Source organism: Tetrao urogallus (assembly GCF_951394365.1).
Source record: "Tetrao urogallus genome assembly, chromosome: 5".
NCBI classification, from domain to species: Eukaryota; Metazoa; Chordata; class Aves; order Galliformes; family Phasianidae; genus Tetrao; species Tetrao urogallus.
Genome location: NC_136818.1, coordinates 47,947,290 through 47,966,061, shown reverse-complemented (window position 1 = coordinate 47,966,061; position 18,772 = coordinate 47,947,290). Strand labels below are relative to the sequence as shown.

The following is an 18,772-nucleotide window of genomic DNA, read 5'->3' as shown; positions in this document are numbered from 1 at the left end:
ATACTTAACAGTATTGCATCTGAAAAGTAGTTATGCTGATTAAATTTTCTGTCCTTGAGGATTTTCAGGAAATTACTTTTGATCGTCAATAACACAATTAAGTAAACTACACGCACATTAGCATGAATAATTGATAAGAAATTATGTATTACCACGAAGCACTGATTTAATAATTCATGATGCGACACTCTAGTGACTGTGCAAAACTGGATAACATCGACAAGTCTGCCTGATGTTGCTGGAAATGCTGCAATTACAAACAAGTCCATAGTTTTGTTGTACAATAAAGAAAAGTATCCAATGCATGCTGTAGTTTCTGTTTGTTTAATACATGAATAAATTTAGAAAGAACACCCTGAAAAGTTCCTGTCCTGTTTTCATTCAGATTAATTCCTCTATCCTATCTTCGCAGTAATGGCTATCTTGTTCTGCTTAGACCACAGTGACGTTGCAGAGTGAGGAAGCTCTCAGACTCGCAGCTGGAACCTGGGAGTTTTGCAACCTGCAAAATTCAGGGGTTCAACATTTTGCAGAGCCTCCTGGTAGGAGCAAAGCTGCTTTAGCTACCCCAGAAGCCTCAGCTCAAAGTCTTTGGGGTTCTGCATGGTCTGATATTGCTATTATTATCATTGTTCAGCATGATTTTGTGGATAGTTGCTTTGTCAGTTTTAAAAGAAACTCTTGGATTATGTATGTTTTGAAACTGCACAGTGCCATGTTAAATGCTTGGCTCATTCACCTACTGGTCTTGCAGCCTGCCTAGCAGAGGCGGATACATATATGCATTCTTATTAGTAAACCAGGGGATGCTAAACCACATTTTCCTTCCCAGTTTTGGTCTGAGACAGGGCAGTGCAGCCCATGGGAACTTGCTGGAGGTTGCGGGGCAGTAGCACTAGGATGAGAGAACACTCAAGGGATGTGTCCCTGTTATGCCCTCATCCAGCCACCAGATCCTTCCAGACACACTGTGAAGGAGCTACCTGCCCTCCTCCTGTGCTGTCATATATCAGGGCTATCTCTCTTAAACCACTTTTGAAATGGCCATATCAGTAGCTTTGATTAAGCTTGGCATTTAAAAGTTTATAACTCAGCTATAAAAAGCCACTCAGGCTGAACCCCAGTGTGCAAGGCTCCAGCCCAGGGGGATGATTAACATGCAGCCTGATCCAACAACAGCCTTTTTTCAGTTCTGTGATAGAAAATGTAAGCCCAATGTATGAGGGACAGACAGAAAACGAAGATTTTTTTTTGCTTGATAATCACTGCATTTATCACTAGATCCCATGCAGTTATTCTCTGTGTATTTCCAGACTATCATGAGCCAGACATAGTGTGAATGGCCTCTATGCAAATATCACTTGCATGATTTTGTCAAAACATCCCCAGTCATGGGCTCTTTCTTCATGTGGTCACAGACACCTGCAATGCCCAGGCAACCTCTTTGTGGGCCATCTCTGCTGCCTCTGCTCGTACTGTCCCCACTCTGCAGTCTCCCTCTGCCCTGTACACAGCTCACAGCTTGCTGCCAGATCCTTGCAGCATGTTGTTGTGTGTTTGTTAATGAGCTTAGTGCAACACACCATAGGACCTTCACTATAAGTCTGCGTGGCATCCTCTCAGCCCTCTGTGTATTTTCTGTCTTGCAGATCTGTTTAGGTCTCCTTCTGCCTACCTACAGTACAGCAGGAAATGAGGAGCAGAGAATGCAACTTCACTGTTATGCCGTTGGCCAGTGCTTCCCTCACTGCATGCTGGATAGTAATGAGATTGTTAGGCTAATTGGCTCTTTATTAAGAGTATTATTTACAATGATGCTGCAGGCCATGTGCATGCAGAAAAGCACAATCAGACTCTTCCTTCTTGTCATCAAGAGGGCCGGGGATGGCCTTCTCCCAGCTTCTGAGTCTCCCCCACCCACTTATCCAGGAAGTCTGTACTTGCTTATTAAGCGTAGCATTCATCAGGGCTGTGTGTGTAACTCCTCTCCCTGAGTAGGCTGAAGGGGAGCCTCCATACAACTCTAAAAACCCAAGTAGTTTCTGCAATGGAGTGCTCATGTGGATCTGAAGGCAGGAGAGCCATTGCTGAATGCTGTCAAGCCCTCATGTGTAGGCATGGCAACTGCTCTCCCAAACTTCAGGGAGAAAATCAAAGCCACAGATCATGCTTCTCCAGCACCACTCCTGCCTCCCACACCAGGCAGGGTGATGTGGGAGGAAGTCATTTGCTGTTGGGCGGACCACGAGGGAGCAGAGGATGGAGATGAAATGCTTGTGGTGTACTTCTGTGGCACGGTCTACCTCTCAAGGAGCTGCTACTCAATAAGGATCCTGTTGTATTGGTTGTCTGTGTGGTGGAACCAGCGTGTGAACAGGGGAAGTGAGAAGCACTGAATGTATACCCATGCACTCAGCACATAATTCAGCCCTCTCCACTGAAGGGGTCTGACACCCCTGCCATAACTAAAAGGGCAGCCTCCGCAGAGTGGAGTAAATAATGCTTTACTCTTTCCAGTTAAAAACTTCCTCTTCACTGCAGTGAAATATTGATGTGGTGACCATATTACCGCAAAAAAAACCCATCTTTTGCTGATACCCACTAATGAAGTTTTTACATAGATCTGGCCTGTGAGAATGAGAATTTCTTTAGCATATAGCACATCCAGCCTTACTGAGGGTGATGCATCAACAATATTTCAATGACCCAAACATAATGCCCTTGTTGCAGCCTTGAGCTCTATGCCATGAGACAAGCAGGTGCTGCTCTGCTTCCTCATACATCTGGGCACCATTTTTCGTTGTTGTGGCAGGCCTCCTTTGGTAAACAAGAAGCAGTTACAACTCACCAGAATTTAATATATTGTTCTGCATATTTTTTTCAGTATTTAAACCTGATGGTTTCTTATGTAGTCAGTGATTTTGCAGTACTGCTGCAACAGCTGAAATTGAGAGGGAACAAGATGTCATTCAGAGAGACTTGGACAGGCTGGAGCAGTGGGTACAGCACAGCATAATGAGCTTCACCAAATCCAAGCACAAGGTTCTTGTAGTTCTATATAGAACATAGGTTCTATATATTTGGCCAAATATATCTCATTAGCTGCCAAATTCTATTCAGTTACATCAGTGCCTGCATGTTCTGGGCTGTGCCCTTTGGCCCAGGCTGGGACCATGGTATGGTCACCAGGTATGTCCAGAGAGCAGCCTTACTTAGGAGGGCCATCAGAAGGCAGTCTTAACACAGCCAGCCTGAGATACTGTTCCCGGGGACTGGTCAAGGCCAGGAGAATCATTCATTTCTAATTACATTGCTTTTGCTTTGTCAGCTGAACTGGTTTACCTTTTAGTTCTTCTGCTTCAGAATTTTTGTTTATTAAACTCCAGCATTCAGTATTGGCCCTAGAGACTAACACTTGCTGTAGTGGCAAATTTATTAGGCCTCCCTTAGCTATTGAATAGGCTGAGGTTTTTTATTATATACACACAGCTTCTTTACACCCACACGGTACATGAGCCGATGTGTTAAATAAGATCCAAGACCCATTAAATGAAGAAGCCCATCTCTGCAGAGAAGACTCCCCAGGAACCAGAGCTCTGCCCGTTATATCACAGCTGGCTCACCCCTGCTCCATCGTGCCGGCTAAAGCCATTGGTTTTTGGCAGATGCCTGAGAACCAAGATGTTGATGTGATCACCAGTCCTTGGCAGAGTGATGCACAGGAGCATCCCTGGGAGTTGTTTGTTTTTATTAGAATTCTTTTTTCCTTTAGCAGTATGCAAGAAATTGGCTGCCGGCAGAGAAGGAAGATCTACAGGAGGATGATGCTGATCCTATCACTCCTCTGAGACACCACACCCGATCAGAGCAAGATCTACTTGGATCTGAGACAGGGTTCTCCAGGGAGGATTTCACAGTCACAGTTCAATGGGGGTCAGAAAAGAAAGCTTCAAAATATCACTCAGGAAACCAAATACCTGAGGTCTTCTGCAGGGCTCAGCCCACGAGTCATCCAGATTTGTTTGGAAAAATGCCAGTGAGAACAAAGCAGCCAGGCATTCCTTGGTGTGTATGCATATGAGTGGAGGTGTTAGCAAACCCAGCTTTATCCTTTTTGATGGGCTTTCTCTCCAAAGGCCTCAGGACCTGCACTTGAGAAAGCCAGCTCCACGCCAGTTCCATGTACCCTGAGCAGTCTAGGACTACACACAGTGTTTATCCCCACTTTGCTCTGTGGGTCAGAGCTCGTAGCCTATGTCCAGGGGTCTACTTTAATAACTGTGTCAGACTCCATTGGGAGTGACACCCCTTCAGTGAGGACTCACAAGCCACTTGCTGCTCCATGCTATACCGCCCTCACTGCATTCTGTTGTCATCAGGAGAGAGGAGCAGCACATCTGAAGGTACAGGAGATATTGTTTGCCCTACAGAAATGAGTGAGATCAGTGTGGAATTTATTTATTTATCTATTTATTTATTTATTCTAGATTACGGTGGTCAGATTCTTTACATTTTATTAAAATGCCTCAGGTCTGCTGCTCTGCACAAATGTTGAGTGTCTAAAGAGCTGCTGAGGCTGGGAAGCCTTTTGTTTATGGGAAACTCTGGAAAACTTCCAATTTCTATTCAGCTCAGATCAAATCAAGGTTTCTGAAAAATAATCTGGTGAGTTAAGTGCCATGCATTTGTACTAATGCTATGAATCAGCCTCACATTAAAATACCTTCAGTGACACCAGTTTTTTTCTGTTCTGCAGGGTGTCATTTGCCAGTGTAGCAGAAATGCTGAGTCATGGCTTGAAGCAGTGATTGAGCACCCAGTGGGAAGGTAGGGCCAACCCAGGGAGCTAAGGTACATGCAATGCACCTGAGTGACCATGTGGGGTGGAGCCAAGGATCCACCTCTTCCCAGACCTCATTCAAGGGTCCTCCATTCGTGGTGGTGAATGGAGTCAAATCCAGCTGGCGACCGGTCGTGAGTGGTGTTCCCCAGGGGTCGGTGCTGGGGCCTGTCCTCTTCAATATCTTTATTGATGACCTCGATGAGGGCATCGAGTGCACCCTCAGTAAATTCGCAGATGACACCAAATTGGCTGGAAGTGTGGATCTGCCTGGGGGTAGCGAGGCCCTACAGAGGGACCTGGACAGGCTGGAGAGCTGGGCTGAAGCCAATGGGATGAGTTTCAACAAGGCCAAATGCCGGGTCCTGCACTTCGGCCACAACAACCCCAGGCGACGCTACAGGCTTGGGGCGGTGTGGCTGGAGGACTGCGTAGAGGAAATGGACCTGGGGGTATTGATTGATGCTCGGCTGAATATGAGCCGACAGTGTGCCCAGGTGGCCAAGAAGGCCAATGGCATCCTGGCTTGCATCAGAAACAGCGTTGCAAGCAGGAGCAGAGAGGTGATTGTTCCCCTATATTCAGCACTAGTGAGGCCGCACCTCGAGTACTGTGTACAGTTTTGGGCCCCTCACTGCAAGAAAGATATTGAGGCCCTGGAACGTGTTCAAAGGAGGGCAACAAAGCTGGTGAGGGGTCTGGAACACAGGCCATATGAGGAGAGGCTGAAGGAGCTGGGAATGTTCAGCCTGGAGAAGAGGAGGCTCAGGGGAGACCTCATTGCTCTCTATAACTTCCTGAAGGGAGGTTGTAGTGAGCTGGGGGTCAGCCTCTTCTCTCGTATCATTAGTGATAGGACCAGACGGAATGGCTTCAAGCTACGGGAGGGGAGATTCAGGCTGGACATTAGGAAGTATTACTTTTCAGAAAGGGTGGTCAGGCACTGGAATGGACTCCCCAGGGAGGTGGTGGAGTCACCGACCCTGGGGGTGTTCAAGGAAAGGCTGGATGTTGTGTTGAGGGACATGGTTTAGTGGGAGCTATTGGGAATAGGTGAACGGTTGGACTGGATGATCTTTTAGGTCTTTTCCAACCTTGGTGATTCTATGATTCTAAGGGCTGGCAGTGGAGGCAAAGGTATCTTGCTGGAAATCCCTGCTAACCTAAGACCTGCTAGAGGTAAGCAGCTTTTTTTCCCCCCCTTCATTTCTTCATCTAACACTGTTGCTTTTGGGCTTGTCCTCATTTGCTGCAGCTAAAGACTTTGCTACCCTGCTATTATTGCTGTGCTTTCCATCACATTATAACATTACAGCCAGAAACTTTGAAAGCCAGAAAGGAACATGCAAGCAGGAGTCATCATTATTAATTAGACTTTAGAATCTCATTAATGAGCCAGGAGAGAGAAGCCAAGGTCCTGAAGATGCCTTGCTCCTATTTCCCCCTGCACAGGCATGTGACTTGGCCTTCATTTCACAGTCTGTTTCTCAAACTTGTCATACTCAGCCAAAATAGGTTTTGCACGTCAGGGTGGGTACACTTGGGCCATGGTTTAACAAAGCTCATGAGAAACCTGTTACAGAGGATAGTTGCATCTGCCAGATGTTTGGATTTTTTTTAATGAAGACATCTGTTAACCACTCTGTTCTTCTGTGCCTCCTTCCTCCCTCCACTCTGTCTGTAACCAACTCTTTCCCAGCTCAGCTCCTTGCATGCCCATCAATGGGAGGGAGGAACTAAGTGTGAGTTTACTTTGATTTGGGCTGAATTTAGGATTAACTGAGGAAAAAAATCACACACCAATATTCTTATAGATCTACCTGTGGCCTCTGAACATCATAGGCTTCCTCCTATCAGGGCTACTTGGCCCTTCCCAATGTGGTACAGCAGTAGCCATAGTATGGATGCAGGCACACATATGATACCTTTATTTTACCACTTGGGTGAGATTTATTTAGAGGATAGGCTTACTGCCATGGCACAAAGCTGAGTTTTGCTGACAAAGCCCTGCTGCCAGATGTGCTGCAAGCACAGTGTGTGAACATATAACAGTGCTACTGTGTGGCCGGAAGCTTTTCAAAGACCGGGCTGTTGTTTGAGCTTTTCAGATGAGAAGCTTAAAAATTGACAGGTCTAAACCACATGATTAGTGTCCTGCTGAGTATGATCAGATAACATCACTTACTATCCTCCAGGGATACTGAGGTTGCACACCATTAAGCATGTCGTGAATGCCCAGAAGGATATAAAACCACAACTGGGTTCCTCTACCATTTGAAAATGCGTTTGGTTAGCAGCAGGAGCAGCCTCCAGCACTGATAACAAGACCTCCTGCACAGAGTTTGTCTCACAGCAGCTGTACGCAGAGATGCGGGCAGCCCGGCACCAGAGGGAGCTCCGCGGTGGCAGCAGTATGTAAGCATGTCAGCATCAAATGAGAACTACTCAGTTTCTTTCAGGAAATGTCTCAGCTCACAAGAAGACAGCTGAAAAACCCAAACATGAGCAGGAGACCTAGATTCCGCTGCCTGCAGGGCAGGTACCAAGGTAACTGTAGTTAAGCAGGGTGGTATGTGGCTCTTAGGAAACTATTGGAGCCAGTATGTGTCAGTACGCTTTGGTTTCCAGAACTCCAGCTGGTATTTGACCTTGCTTAGTGTATGTGAAGGCTCAGCTGGTTGCTAAAGGGAGGAGTTTACTGCTGGTTGGAGCAGTGCTATGGCTGACCTCTTTGCCAGCAGAAGTGTATATTGTCTCAGGCTGACAATGCAGGGATTTCATGATCAGAAAGCACAGCTGCTCACTCCTCTGGCAGGACAGAAGGAGGAATGAGGCCATCCTAGGTACACCTCTCCCTCTAGGACAAGAATATGGAAAGAGGCAAATATTTTCCTTGGGTAGAAGAATGTGTCTGGAACACATAGGAAGCCCAAGGGAGAGTAGAGCTCCTATGGGACAGACAGTGCAAGAAATAGGACATGCAGACCAGAAGGTGGGAGAAGCAATGGGAGCTTCAGGGGCTCTGTTTAGGTCATGTCCAGACATTTCATTATAACATAAAATACTATATTTATAACAAGTTAAATGGACATGTAGACATGAAACACCAGAAACACTGTTATATAGTCCTACATCCATGTATTGATGTACTATAACAAATAACATCTTACATTGCATTTTCTTTTTGACTTTTTTTTTTGGGGGGGGGGGGGGAAGAAAAAAAAAACAGCCAATTTTGGCAATTAATAATTCTGAAATATTTCTGTCACTTTCCTTGAGAAAGGATGCAGTCCCAGGAGACCTGATCCAGGCAGCAGAAACTGATTATCCCAATGGACTTTCTCGGCACGGTCAAAGAAATCTCAGTATGATCAAAGAAAGGGTTTCTCTTGGGCCAGATCTGCCTTGCATCTTCTGCATCTTATCAGCACTTGTAATAAAAGGAAGCATCCCTGTTTATTTCAGTCTTTCTGTGCCATCTGTGGTCTGTCAATGTAAAGAAAATCCTGGTTAAAGTCACCTGAGCTTACCTGAAATGCTCCATATTGTTGGTGACTAAAGGCTGTTCCTGCTATAGTGAAAAAGCATGGTGCCCATTTTTGGTTGTTTTGAATGTTGCCACTCCTGTAACAGATTTAAGAAACTGGAGGGGCAGTTGAGAACAAGATGAGGATCTGACACTGAAAGGGTGGGAGCAGGCATGCACTAAGAACTCTGGAAAAAGGTTGGACAAGATGTACAGGGGAAGGCTGACTTTGACAAGCCCTGGCTTTTCAAAGCATTCCCTAGGTTTAAACATCTATGACTTTTTGCTGGAGTTCAACTTCTTTCCATTGCCAGAAACATTTCAAAGACTATCCCTACTTCTCACAGGATCTTAACTACCTCCTTCTGAAGTACCTCAGACGTTGATTTATTCATCTTTGCTACTGGACTTTGACATGGGAAGGTGTTTAATTTTTAGCATGGAAAGCTGATTCCCCAAAGTCCTGAGTTAAATCTGCTTTAATAAAAATGCAGAGCTTTAAGCAATTGGGACATAAATGATTTCTCTTCTGCACTATTGAAATGCTGCTTTGTAAGTATGTTCAGTAAAATATTAGAAACAAGCCTCTAATTGCCCATAGAGTACTGAAGACCTGACTACCTAATGTAAAAAATCAACATCATAAAAATTTTGAGAATACTGAAAAGAAGTAAGGGAAGACCACAGGTCATTTTCAGCCATTCCCTTTTCACTTCAATCCCATAATTACACTATTATCTTTAATATCAGGGGACAGTGATAAACATAAGATCATTGTAAGACTGAAATAATGACCCTAAAGAAGAAATAATTTTATTGTTGACCTCTATTGTTATAATGGGCCTTTGCACACACAAAAATCACATTAATATTCAATTTACTCAAGTGTTCCATGCTCTATCTTGTATAAGGCTCTGAAGCACAGTTTCCTTAATAAAAATGACTGATGTAAATGAGTTCTTCCAAATTACACACTTAAGTGTATTCACTAGAGCCCATGTAACCTATCCCATACGATATCACCAGCTCTTGATGCTGCTTTTGAGTGAGACAGAGGATCAAGCATAGAGGTCTTAATTTTTACAGGAAGAAAACAGAGTATTTCCCCCAAATACAGAGATGCAATTCTATTGAAAGTGTTTCTGGTAAATCACGTCTAGTACATTTTTCTGCTTGAGCTCTGTCCTAACCAAGCCACAGTAACATTTTCATGGTCAGCCAGGACTGCTTGGCTAGTCAGGGTTCAAAGCAGGGAGAATCTGAATGAAATTGCCTGTTGGTACAAAAAGAGAGCTGAAACCTCATTTAGAAATTTCAGCATCATTCTGTAATGTAACAGGCAAAGAGAGAAACTGAGAAGAAACTGCTGGACCAGGGGCTGGAGTCTCACCTACAGGGCCACTGCCTAGACTGCAGCCCTCATGGTGGGGTGGAGGGAAAGATGGCTGTGATGCTGGCATGGAGTGCACCCACTTGGCTTACCCTCCCCTCTGCTGGAGAGGTAGAAAGCAAGAGGAAATCTTGCACAAAATAGCTCCCAGACCTATTGTTGTGTACTCCACACATTTTTCACGGGTGTCAATAGTTTTGTGGGCATAACTGGAGATAAAGCTAAATTGAGACGTAATTGTAATGAAAAAGCTGTTTAGAAGTCATCCCAGTATTGCAAAACAAGTCCCTTTTATTTGTTAATTAATAATTACTTATTTGCAAATACAGAGTGTGCTGGTGACACATATGTTCCTGGAGAGATGGTTAAGAAGGCCCTGAACACCCAGGGAGGGGATGTTCCGACTCAGCTGCACTCTGAAACAAATGCAGCATTTTGCATGAGGAAAGATGAGTTCCTGGAACTGAATCATGGCAACGGATTGGCAGACCCCATCTGTAGTGTGACAGTGAGAACAAAAAGCATTGGGGCTACCCCAGAAGGAGAAAGGCTCAAAGTGAGGAGGCTCCAGTGACAGGGTCTAGCTGAGGAGCACCTATGCTACTTTCTGGGCCCGTGTTTGTCCCTGTCACACTTGGCAAGGAAGATCCATCACTGCAACCAAGCCTGGGAGCAGCCAGGAATACAACACGGGAAAAAGAAACTGCAAGAGAAGAGAACAGTGAAAGCAATGGCCCCAGCCCCTCTCAGCCTGCTGTACTTCTCTACACACAGAGCCATAGGCTGCTGGAAGGCTGAATTCAGCTCTGTTTGCCTACACATCCCTTCACTCTACTTTAACGTCATGGTCATTAGCATCACAAAACACTGCTTATTTAATAAACATTTTAGTGATTATTGCACATTTCCCACAGCTTCCTCTCCAAAAGAGGTCAATTAACAGCTGTCATCTTGTCCAGAAGACCTAGATTTTCCACTACAGCAATGGAAAAAGAAACCAAACAAAACAGAAGAGTGCAAGGGGGGGGGGGAAATATTTGTTATTTGAAAAGTTATTGTTTTGCCACCTTTTAACACACAACCATTTTGTGTTCATCATCACAGACATTACTGCTGTCTTATACTGACATGCAAATAGCAGTTCTATAGGTGCATAAAATGCATGTATATTTAACTGTAGAATATTTTTTTTTATATGCATATATATAAATAATCTGTCTGCACCTGAAGCAACACTCATGTAACAGCATTCACTCCATGTGTCAGTGCACTCTGGGGACAAGTCTGAATACATGATAAGAATCATTTTCAGATTTATTTTCAAAGACCTCCGGCTCTGGGTTTGTTTCATTTAGCTACAAATTCTCTTGGCCAAAATTCTCTGTGACACGTTCTAGAGGAAATGCTAAATCACTGCCTGAAACAGTGATTGAGCACCTGGTGGGAAGGCAGGGCCAACCCACGGGACCAGAAGGAGTGGACCAAGGATCCATCCCTTCCCACATCTCCTTTAAAGGTTGGCAGTGGAGGTGAGGTTATCTCCTCATCAGGGACTGGAGATCCACTGGAGATCCCTGTCAACCCTGAGGCCTTCCAAAGGTAAGCAAATTTTCTTCTCTGTTTCTGTGTCCATGGCTGCTGCTTTTGGGCTTGTCATTTGCTGAAGCCTAGGATTGTGTCAGACTGCTGTTATTGCTGTTCTTTCCATCACATTATAGCATTAAAGTGTTACACACACCCAAGATTCAGTTTACTGTGACTGTAGATCCTATTAGTTAACAGAAAGCATTGGCTAAAGGTGTTTGGTATTCAGATTAGTACTGACTCCTCTTCAGACATCCAGGCTTCGCTTTGCTGTCACAGAATTTGAAAAATTCACTCTGCTTTCCTCACATACCTAGCAGTTGTATACTGGAGGATACAATTTTCCATAGTGAGAGAAGAATCTGAAAAAAAAGGAGCGCAAAAGGAAAAATGTGCACATCTACAAAACAAACAAAAGTTAGTCAAGCTAAAGGTTTGTTTGTTTGTTTTAATGCAGTTCTATGTTTTGCTAATCAAATTACCATTTTTTTTAATGTGTACAGATATTTTTTATCCAAGACTCCCCTGGGAAAACATGCTGTTATTCTGTTTTTTGAGAGTCTGCTCACCTCTTGACTTCTGGCTCTTAAGCTTATTTACATTTGTGAGATCAAGCAACAAAAAAATGGCTTGTACATTCTTCTGGGCTTTCCAATCACACAGGTTTCTTGGAAAACTTTAATAAATCTATTTATTGGTACTTTTATATGTAGATGACATCCTGTCCTACACTGGATAGGCATTATGTTGTATACAATGAAAGCAGATACCAGAGAAGTACAGCGTAAATGGCACTATGTCAGTTTCGTGACTTATTTGTGACCAAAATAAAGGAAAAATATTCATAATAGGAGACATTCATCTTAATTTAACAACTTGATAAGTGATTCCTGTTTCTGAAACGCTCTTGATTTCCAAATAGTTAAATTCTTCCAAGATGAGCTCTGTTCTAGGGGAGAATAGGTATTCTGAGTTCCAAGTCAAAATTCATTGAAAAATTTTAATGTCTGAAGACATTAAAATTCTCCTGTACTTCAATTTTGATAAAGGAAAGCTATGAAATGAGACAGGAAAAAAAGGGGAAACCATTACTCCAAATATATATTTATAAGCAGACACATTACATTCAGTTTTTTTCCATCTTTTCACCAAGGTTCTCTTATTATCTGTGATGATAAAAAATATCTTAAGCAAGGATGAGTCATAGTTTGATATAGAGCTTTCAAAGAACAGTGATAATCCTTTTTCAGAAATTAATACTTTGGATGTTTTTTTTTTGTTTTTGTTTTTTGTTCTGAGTTTTTTTCTGAGTTTTTTGTTTTTTATTCTGAGTTCCAAGTCAAAATTCATTGAAAAATTTTAATGTCTGAAGACATTAAAATTCTCCTGTACTTCAATTTTGATAAAGGAAAGCTATGAAATGAGACAGGAAAAAAAGGGGAAACCATTACTCCAAATATATATTTATAAGCAGACACATTACATTCAGTTTTTTTCCATCTTTTCACCAAGGTTCTCTTATTATCTGTGATGATAAAAAATATCTTAAGCAAGGATGAGTCATAGTTTGATATAGAGCTTTCAAAGAACAGTGATAATCCTTTTTCAGAAATTAATACTTTGGATGTTTTTTTTTTTGTTTTTGTTTTTTGTTTGTTTGTTTGTTTAAATCACAGAATGCATGAAAACAAAATTAAGAACAACATTTTTCAGATTTTAAAAGTAAGCACTGTATTTCAGTGGGAGCCTAACACCAAACCAAAATGAAAAGCATTTCAATTATATCAAGCAGAGATCTTTTCATCCTAGCAAGAAGTTAAATACTGTTGTGGGATTTTATTCAACCTTGCTCCTTTCCAAAATATTTTGGGCCAATTATTGAGAGAAGTAGAAATTTAAAGTTGCATTTTAAATAACCCCTGATGCTAGAGGAGCGTATTTGGAAATTACCAACAAATATAAAGAATAGAGCAGCATGTTAGTGAACACTACAAAAGTATATAAGAAGTCAAGAGCAGCTGCAACAGTATTCTGGTTGTTTAAATTTTTCTTTGGTATGGCTGTTGTACTGTGCATCCAGTATACAATCTTCTAGTTAATAACATCTGGTTAATCAATGTGAGCAAAAAATGAATCTCAGGTTTGTGGCATGTTTGTAGCTTTCTACCTGCCAGTACAGTTCAAAGGCACTGAGTGAGGAAAGTTCAAGAGATGTGGCATCTCTCTTAGTTCTCAGGATGGACAGGATGGTCTCGTAGGCTTTACTTTCTGTCATATATCATGCAACACATTTGGGCAAAAGAACACTTGCTTTGGCAATTCCAGGCCATCCTAATGGCAAAGCAGCAGTAGCAACAAGCAGTGGCTTCATACTGTTGTGTTTATTTGTTTAGCTGACATTGCCCCTTTATCTCACTGGTGATTTGGGGCTCACTCAATTTTACACTTCTTCAGACAGACCATCTCCTCTCATCTTTCAGCATGATCATCCTTCATTTTCCTTCCCACCCAAACCACAATGAGATTCAGACATAGTGTTGTACTAACATAAAATCTGTGTGTGCTCGTGTGTGCATGTGACTGTCCAAATGGATCTTAACACCAGCTGGCATGTTTTGTTACTTCATTTTTCAAGATACTCCTTCAGCAGAAAAATTATCTAAATTAGTGAGAGACACTAGGGCTGTATTTGGGGTTGAGCTTATGTCCTTTCCTAAGCAAATGTGAGTTTCTTCAGTATCTTGGCTGCAGGAGTGAGAGGCTGGTTCGATACAGGGCTGGTTATCCACATCTCCAGAGTATCTGTAGTCCTGTTGACCATCTTTTGGTAGTTCTGCTGGTTCTCTTTGTATGGTTGACATTAACCAGGTAGATTCCGAGAGCTGAGAGGGTGATCTCAGCACTGCTACAGATGAAGCTGGTAAAGGCAGTGCTCTAGGATAGGAGGCATAAGGAGAATTCCTGTTTTCTGAAGATGAGGGTTGGTATATATTTTCTTCTGAGGAAGGGACTGAGACTTGAATATACTTGCCAGTTTCTGGGTCATAAAAAGTCTTTAAATTAACTTCAGCTGGTAAATCAACTACATAGTATTGGCCAGAATCGGGGTCTTGGAGAAGTTTACGCTGGGTCAAAGAAGGAGAAGGGCTTACTGCAGATGCACCACTAAGTCTTCTTATACTAGTTTCTGGAGAAGTAAAAGTTGAGTGAGGAGCAGGATGGATAGAATACCCCAGTGGTGAGGGAGATGCTAGTGTGTGTCCAGAACGAGTAACTTTTCTCGCTGCAATGTCTCTATGCTCTGTCTGATGCTTTTTCTGCTGCTCTTCTATTTTCTTCCTCCTGCTTGCCAGCTTTTTGGCCCGCCGCAGAGCCTTTTCTGTTTTTGGTGGCACAGCAGGAGGCTTGCCCGCTCCTCTCTCCCCTAGTTCCAGCCTATCAGCTTCCCCTGCAGGATCAAGTAGAAGATGCCTCTGTGTTGAATTGATTATTTCTTCTGCAGATGTATCAGCTTGACTCTTCAATGCCATGTTCAGTAAGGCAGGGTTTATAGCACCTTCTGTCTCTCCAAGGCTAGAAATTGTTGGTTTCTCTGATGGTAAACTGACAAGAGAGTGCATTGTGCTTCCTGATCTGGGGCTTGTAACAGCAGAGCATTCATTGCTGTCTAACAAAACTTGTGTATCTTCCATGTCTAGCATGTCCTCTAAAGCTTCGTGGGATACAGAAAGATATGTATGGTCCTCTGGTATGGATTCTGTCACAGGGGAAATTGTCTCTGTAGTTATTATTTTTTTTGCACAAGAGCCACCTCTGCGATTAAATAAATGATGGTTCTTAAAGTAATTTACCTTTCTTTCTGTTGGATAGCTGGGGCTGCTTTGTGCTTGATCATTTTCTGGACCTAAATTTGGTTGTGTTAAGCTGCGTCTTGCCTTCCTAATCTGGGGCTTCTCTTTATCTCTGCAGATACTTTCCTCATTCATTTTCCCAACTTCATTTAACAAAGCACAGGTCTCTTCATCTTCTTCCATCAGCTTCCCTAACAAAAAGCTCTCTGAATCTTGCAGAAGATTGGGGTCCAGTGTTGCTGAAGTAGATCCAGACTCACTGGCATCTCTCCCTCTGTCAGTTGCTCCTTCCCTCACATCCTGCTGCCTTCTGCACATGGGTGCCAACCAGCCTTGCTCCGGGGCATGCAGCGCATCCTGGGATTGCTTGCTGTGTGCAGCTGGGAGTACAAATCTACCTTCCATTTCTTTATAACTGCTGCTCACTGTATCATCTAGAGAAAAGGATCTAAACAGAGGCATCTTGACAGCTCTTATTACCTGAGGTGACCTGAATGTATTATTTTTGATCATAAACAGACAGGGTTTGGCTGAACTTGAAGATGGTTGAGTTTGTGGCTCCTCAGACCTTGGAGTGGATGCGTCTTTTATGCTGTCAGAAGCAGAATCCATGCCATTGGCTTCTTCCTTTTTCTCTTGTATTAGCTTTTCTTTCATCATGCTCCTCTGTTCATTCTCAGTACCCTCCTTCCTCTCTGCTGCACCAGTGCCAGAGCTGACACAAGCATAATACTGCAGTTTGTCTTCCCCAGCTGCATTTCTTCTTTCCTCGTGGCTTTTCTTGCTTTCTACACTCATTTCAGCTTTAGTCCTCTGGCTTTCTTGAAGACTTTCCTTCTCCACCAGGGGTTCTGGTGAAAGTGGCTCCTCCTGAAATGGTTGCTCTACTGTGGAGATGAAAGACTGTTCAGAAGAACTAGGGCTTCTTTTGCCTTGTGCTTCATGGCCAGTGACTGCCATGTTGGTTTGGATGTCACTGTAAGGTACACCCTCTGCTGGTGAGAGTTGGCTTGGAAGTGTTTTGAAAGCATCATTTTTATTTGGTTTACCAGCCTGTCTCTCCTTTTCCTCAGCTTGGAAACTGGGATTTTGCAAGGGCTGCCCAAGTGTTCTATCTGTATTGTCTCTACTGTGTAGTTTCATTGCTGGATAAGGCAAACTTTTTCTTAAATTGGGCTCTTCACACTGATGCCTTAACAAGGGGTGGTCCTCATTACCCCTTGTATTTTTAATCAGATCTTCATGTGTTGAATGATCTTGCTGCAAATTGTCTCCAGTCTGGTGAAATAAAAAGTCTGCTGTTGTCTGGGGTGAACTCAAAGTCAGGTAATTGTCTGTGAAGTGTCCAGCTAAATCAGTTTTATTGTCCTTTTCATGAACACTCTCAGACAACACCGAAGTTATATCACTCAATTCATCTTTCTCTGCCATCTTCATGCTATTTTTTTCTTGCAAATTCTCCTGTATACTTTCCCTAGCCCTATTTCTATTTTCCAAGACTCTTAATAGAGGAGAAGGGGTGTAAATAGTCTTAACACGTTTACGTACATCTTTCAAGTTGAACAATAGACTTGACGCTTTTGATTTGTAACTGTCCCGAGACCTGTAATCACTAAACACACTCCCTTCATCATCTCTCTCTGACATGCTCTCAGTGGGAGGAGGTGTGAGAGGGATCATCTCACTTTCCATGGGGTCCATCTCCTGTTTTGGTGGTATAATGGGTGTTAAGAGTTCAGTGATGTTAAAAATGGGACTGACTGATCCAGGAGAGTTTGCCTGTTTAATCAGAGGAGCTATATCCTGATCAGGTTTGGCTCCAGATGCTTTTTCAGACAATAAACATGTTTCACTGCTGGCTGAGAACTCCTCTGAAGTTCGTCTTCTCTCTGATGCCCCTTTTGTAGCCCTCAGCCTCCTCCAGGGTGGACTGGTGGTGTTCTCTTCGGTTAAGGTGGCTGGGAGCCCTCGTGGAGGTGGAACAGGTGCCTGGGACAGAGATGAGGGGGAAGCCATCCTGTGAGACATGGACTGGGGTGAGATGGAGGTCTGGGACATGTCAGGAGGGGAAAGTTGATCTGGAAGTGGGAGGGGTGGTATAGGAGGGGCTTTACGGGTGGGCGGTGTTGGGGGATGTGGGGGAGCTGGGAGTGGAACTGGCTGAGGGACTGAAGGTGGCTGAGGAGGATCCTGGTGCACGTGGATCCTAGGTGGGGGTACAGGAGGAAGAGCAGCAGGAAAATCAGTTCCAGAAGGGAGGGGACCATGAGGTACAAATACAGCTGGGAGGGGGATACTAAAAGCAGTTTCTGGTGGAGTTGGCTCCCTCTGAAAATCTTTCTTCTTCTTAGTAACAGTGGCCTTGACGGGTGGCAATTTAAGTTCACTTGCATGAGATCCTTCAATAACTGGCACTTCTTCAAGGTATGTAAGACTTTCCTTTTTTGTTATTGGATCAACAAATTCCTCTTTTTCAGACAATTTTTTATGATGGACATTCCATGATTCAAAAGCACTGTTCTCACTGTGAAGAAAATTGCCTTTTTTTGCTGGCTCATTAACTTTCAAATTTTTGTTTTTGAAAGCATTTTTAGATGAACGAGAAAAATTTGACTTGGCTACTTTTGACATCTCAATCAGCACAGGATAACAACCATCAGAACCACAATAACTCATATCTATTTTATTAAGTCTTTTCTGTGGCTCATGTTTGCCACTGACATGGTGGCTATCTTGACTATCCTCAGAAAATCCAGACAGTTCCTTGTGGATGTTTAAAATGGCTTTGTTATCCCAGCACGCCATATCATTTCCATGATTTAATTTACATCTTTGAAAGCTATTTTTAATGGGCTGCTTGCTGGCTATCAGAGAATCTCCTGACCCTTGATTTGCAGTCTTATCAAATGTCTTAATCAGTGAAGACACTTTTGAAACATGTTTATTGTTCCTTGGACCAGGGACTGGCAAATTCAGCTTTTTCCTTTCTGTACCAAGGGTGTTATTCTTGGCACTCTTTTTCTCTTCTGGAGCACACTTTGGTAACTGCTGGAATGTTGAAGCCCATATTGCATGTTCATTGTTTCTTGCTGCTAGCTTGTTACAGCTTGCTGTTAATTTGATGGCATGGTTTAATGCCCCTGGATGAAATTTAGCAGAGAACTGGTGAGTGAAGTCAGGTGAAATGGCAAGATCTGGTTCATTGTAAGAGTCTTCAAGTTCTGCCACACACAGACTTTTGAAAGCCCGATCTGTGAGGCTGCTCACCTCACGGTCTGTGTCATCCAGGAGACTCCCAATACTTGAGGAGTCGCTCTGTCCTTCTGTATGTTTTTTATTTCCCTGCATTGTTCATGGGAGTCATGAATGAACTATCCAAAGGATTAACACCAGGTGTCAAATGGGCAGGTGACTGTGTTGCGGAGTTCCAGTTTGCAATTTATAAATATAAAACAATTCCTCCAGTCAGTGCTGCAGCATACTGATTCATCTTATGGAACAGGTGAAGGAATCTTTCTTCTCTGCAAAGACAGATTATGAATTATCATTTTTATATAGTAATATTATTAGAAAAAGACTAT

The 18,772-nt window shown here is 43.1% G+C and overlaps 1 protein-coding gene across 1 annotated transcript; it reads right to left on the bottom strand.

Moving 5' to 3' along the window:
• Positions 1–13,970: 13,970 nt before the first annotated feature.
• On the bottom strand, positions 13,971–18,539 carry LOC306946383 (cardiac-enriched FHL2-interacting protein; the record flags this gene model as incomplete). Its single annotated transcript, XM_079535405.1, has 1 exon — positions 13,971–18,539. One exon carries the CDS (start codon positions 18,537–18,539, stop codon positions 13,971–13,973), a length of 4,569 nt encoding a protein of 1,522 aa, XP_079391531.1.
• Positions 18,540–18,772: the final 233 nt, after the last annotated feature.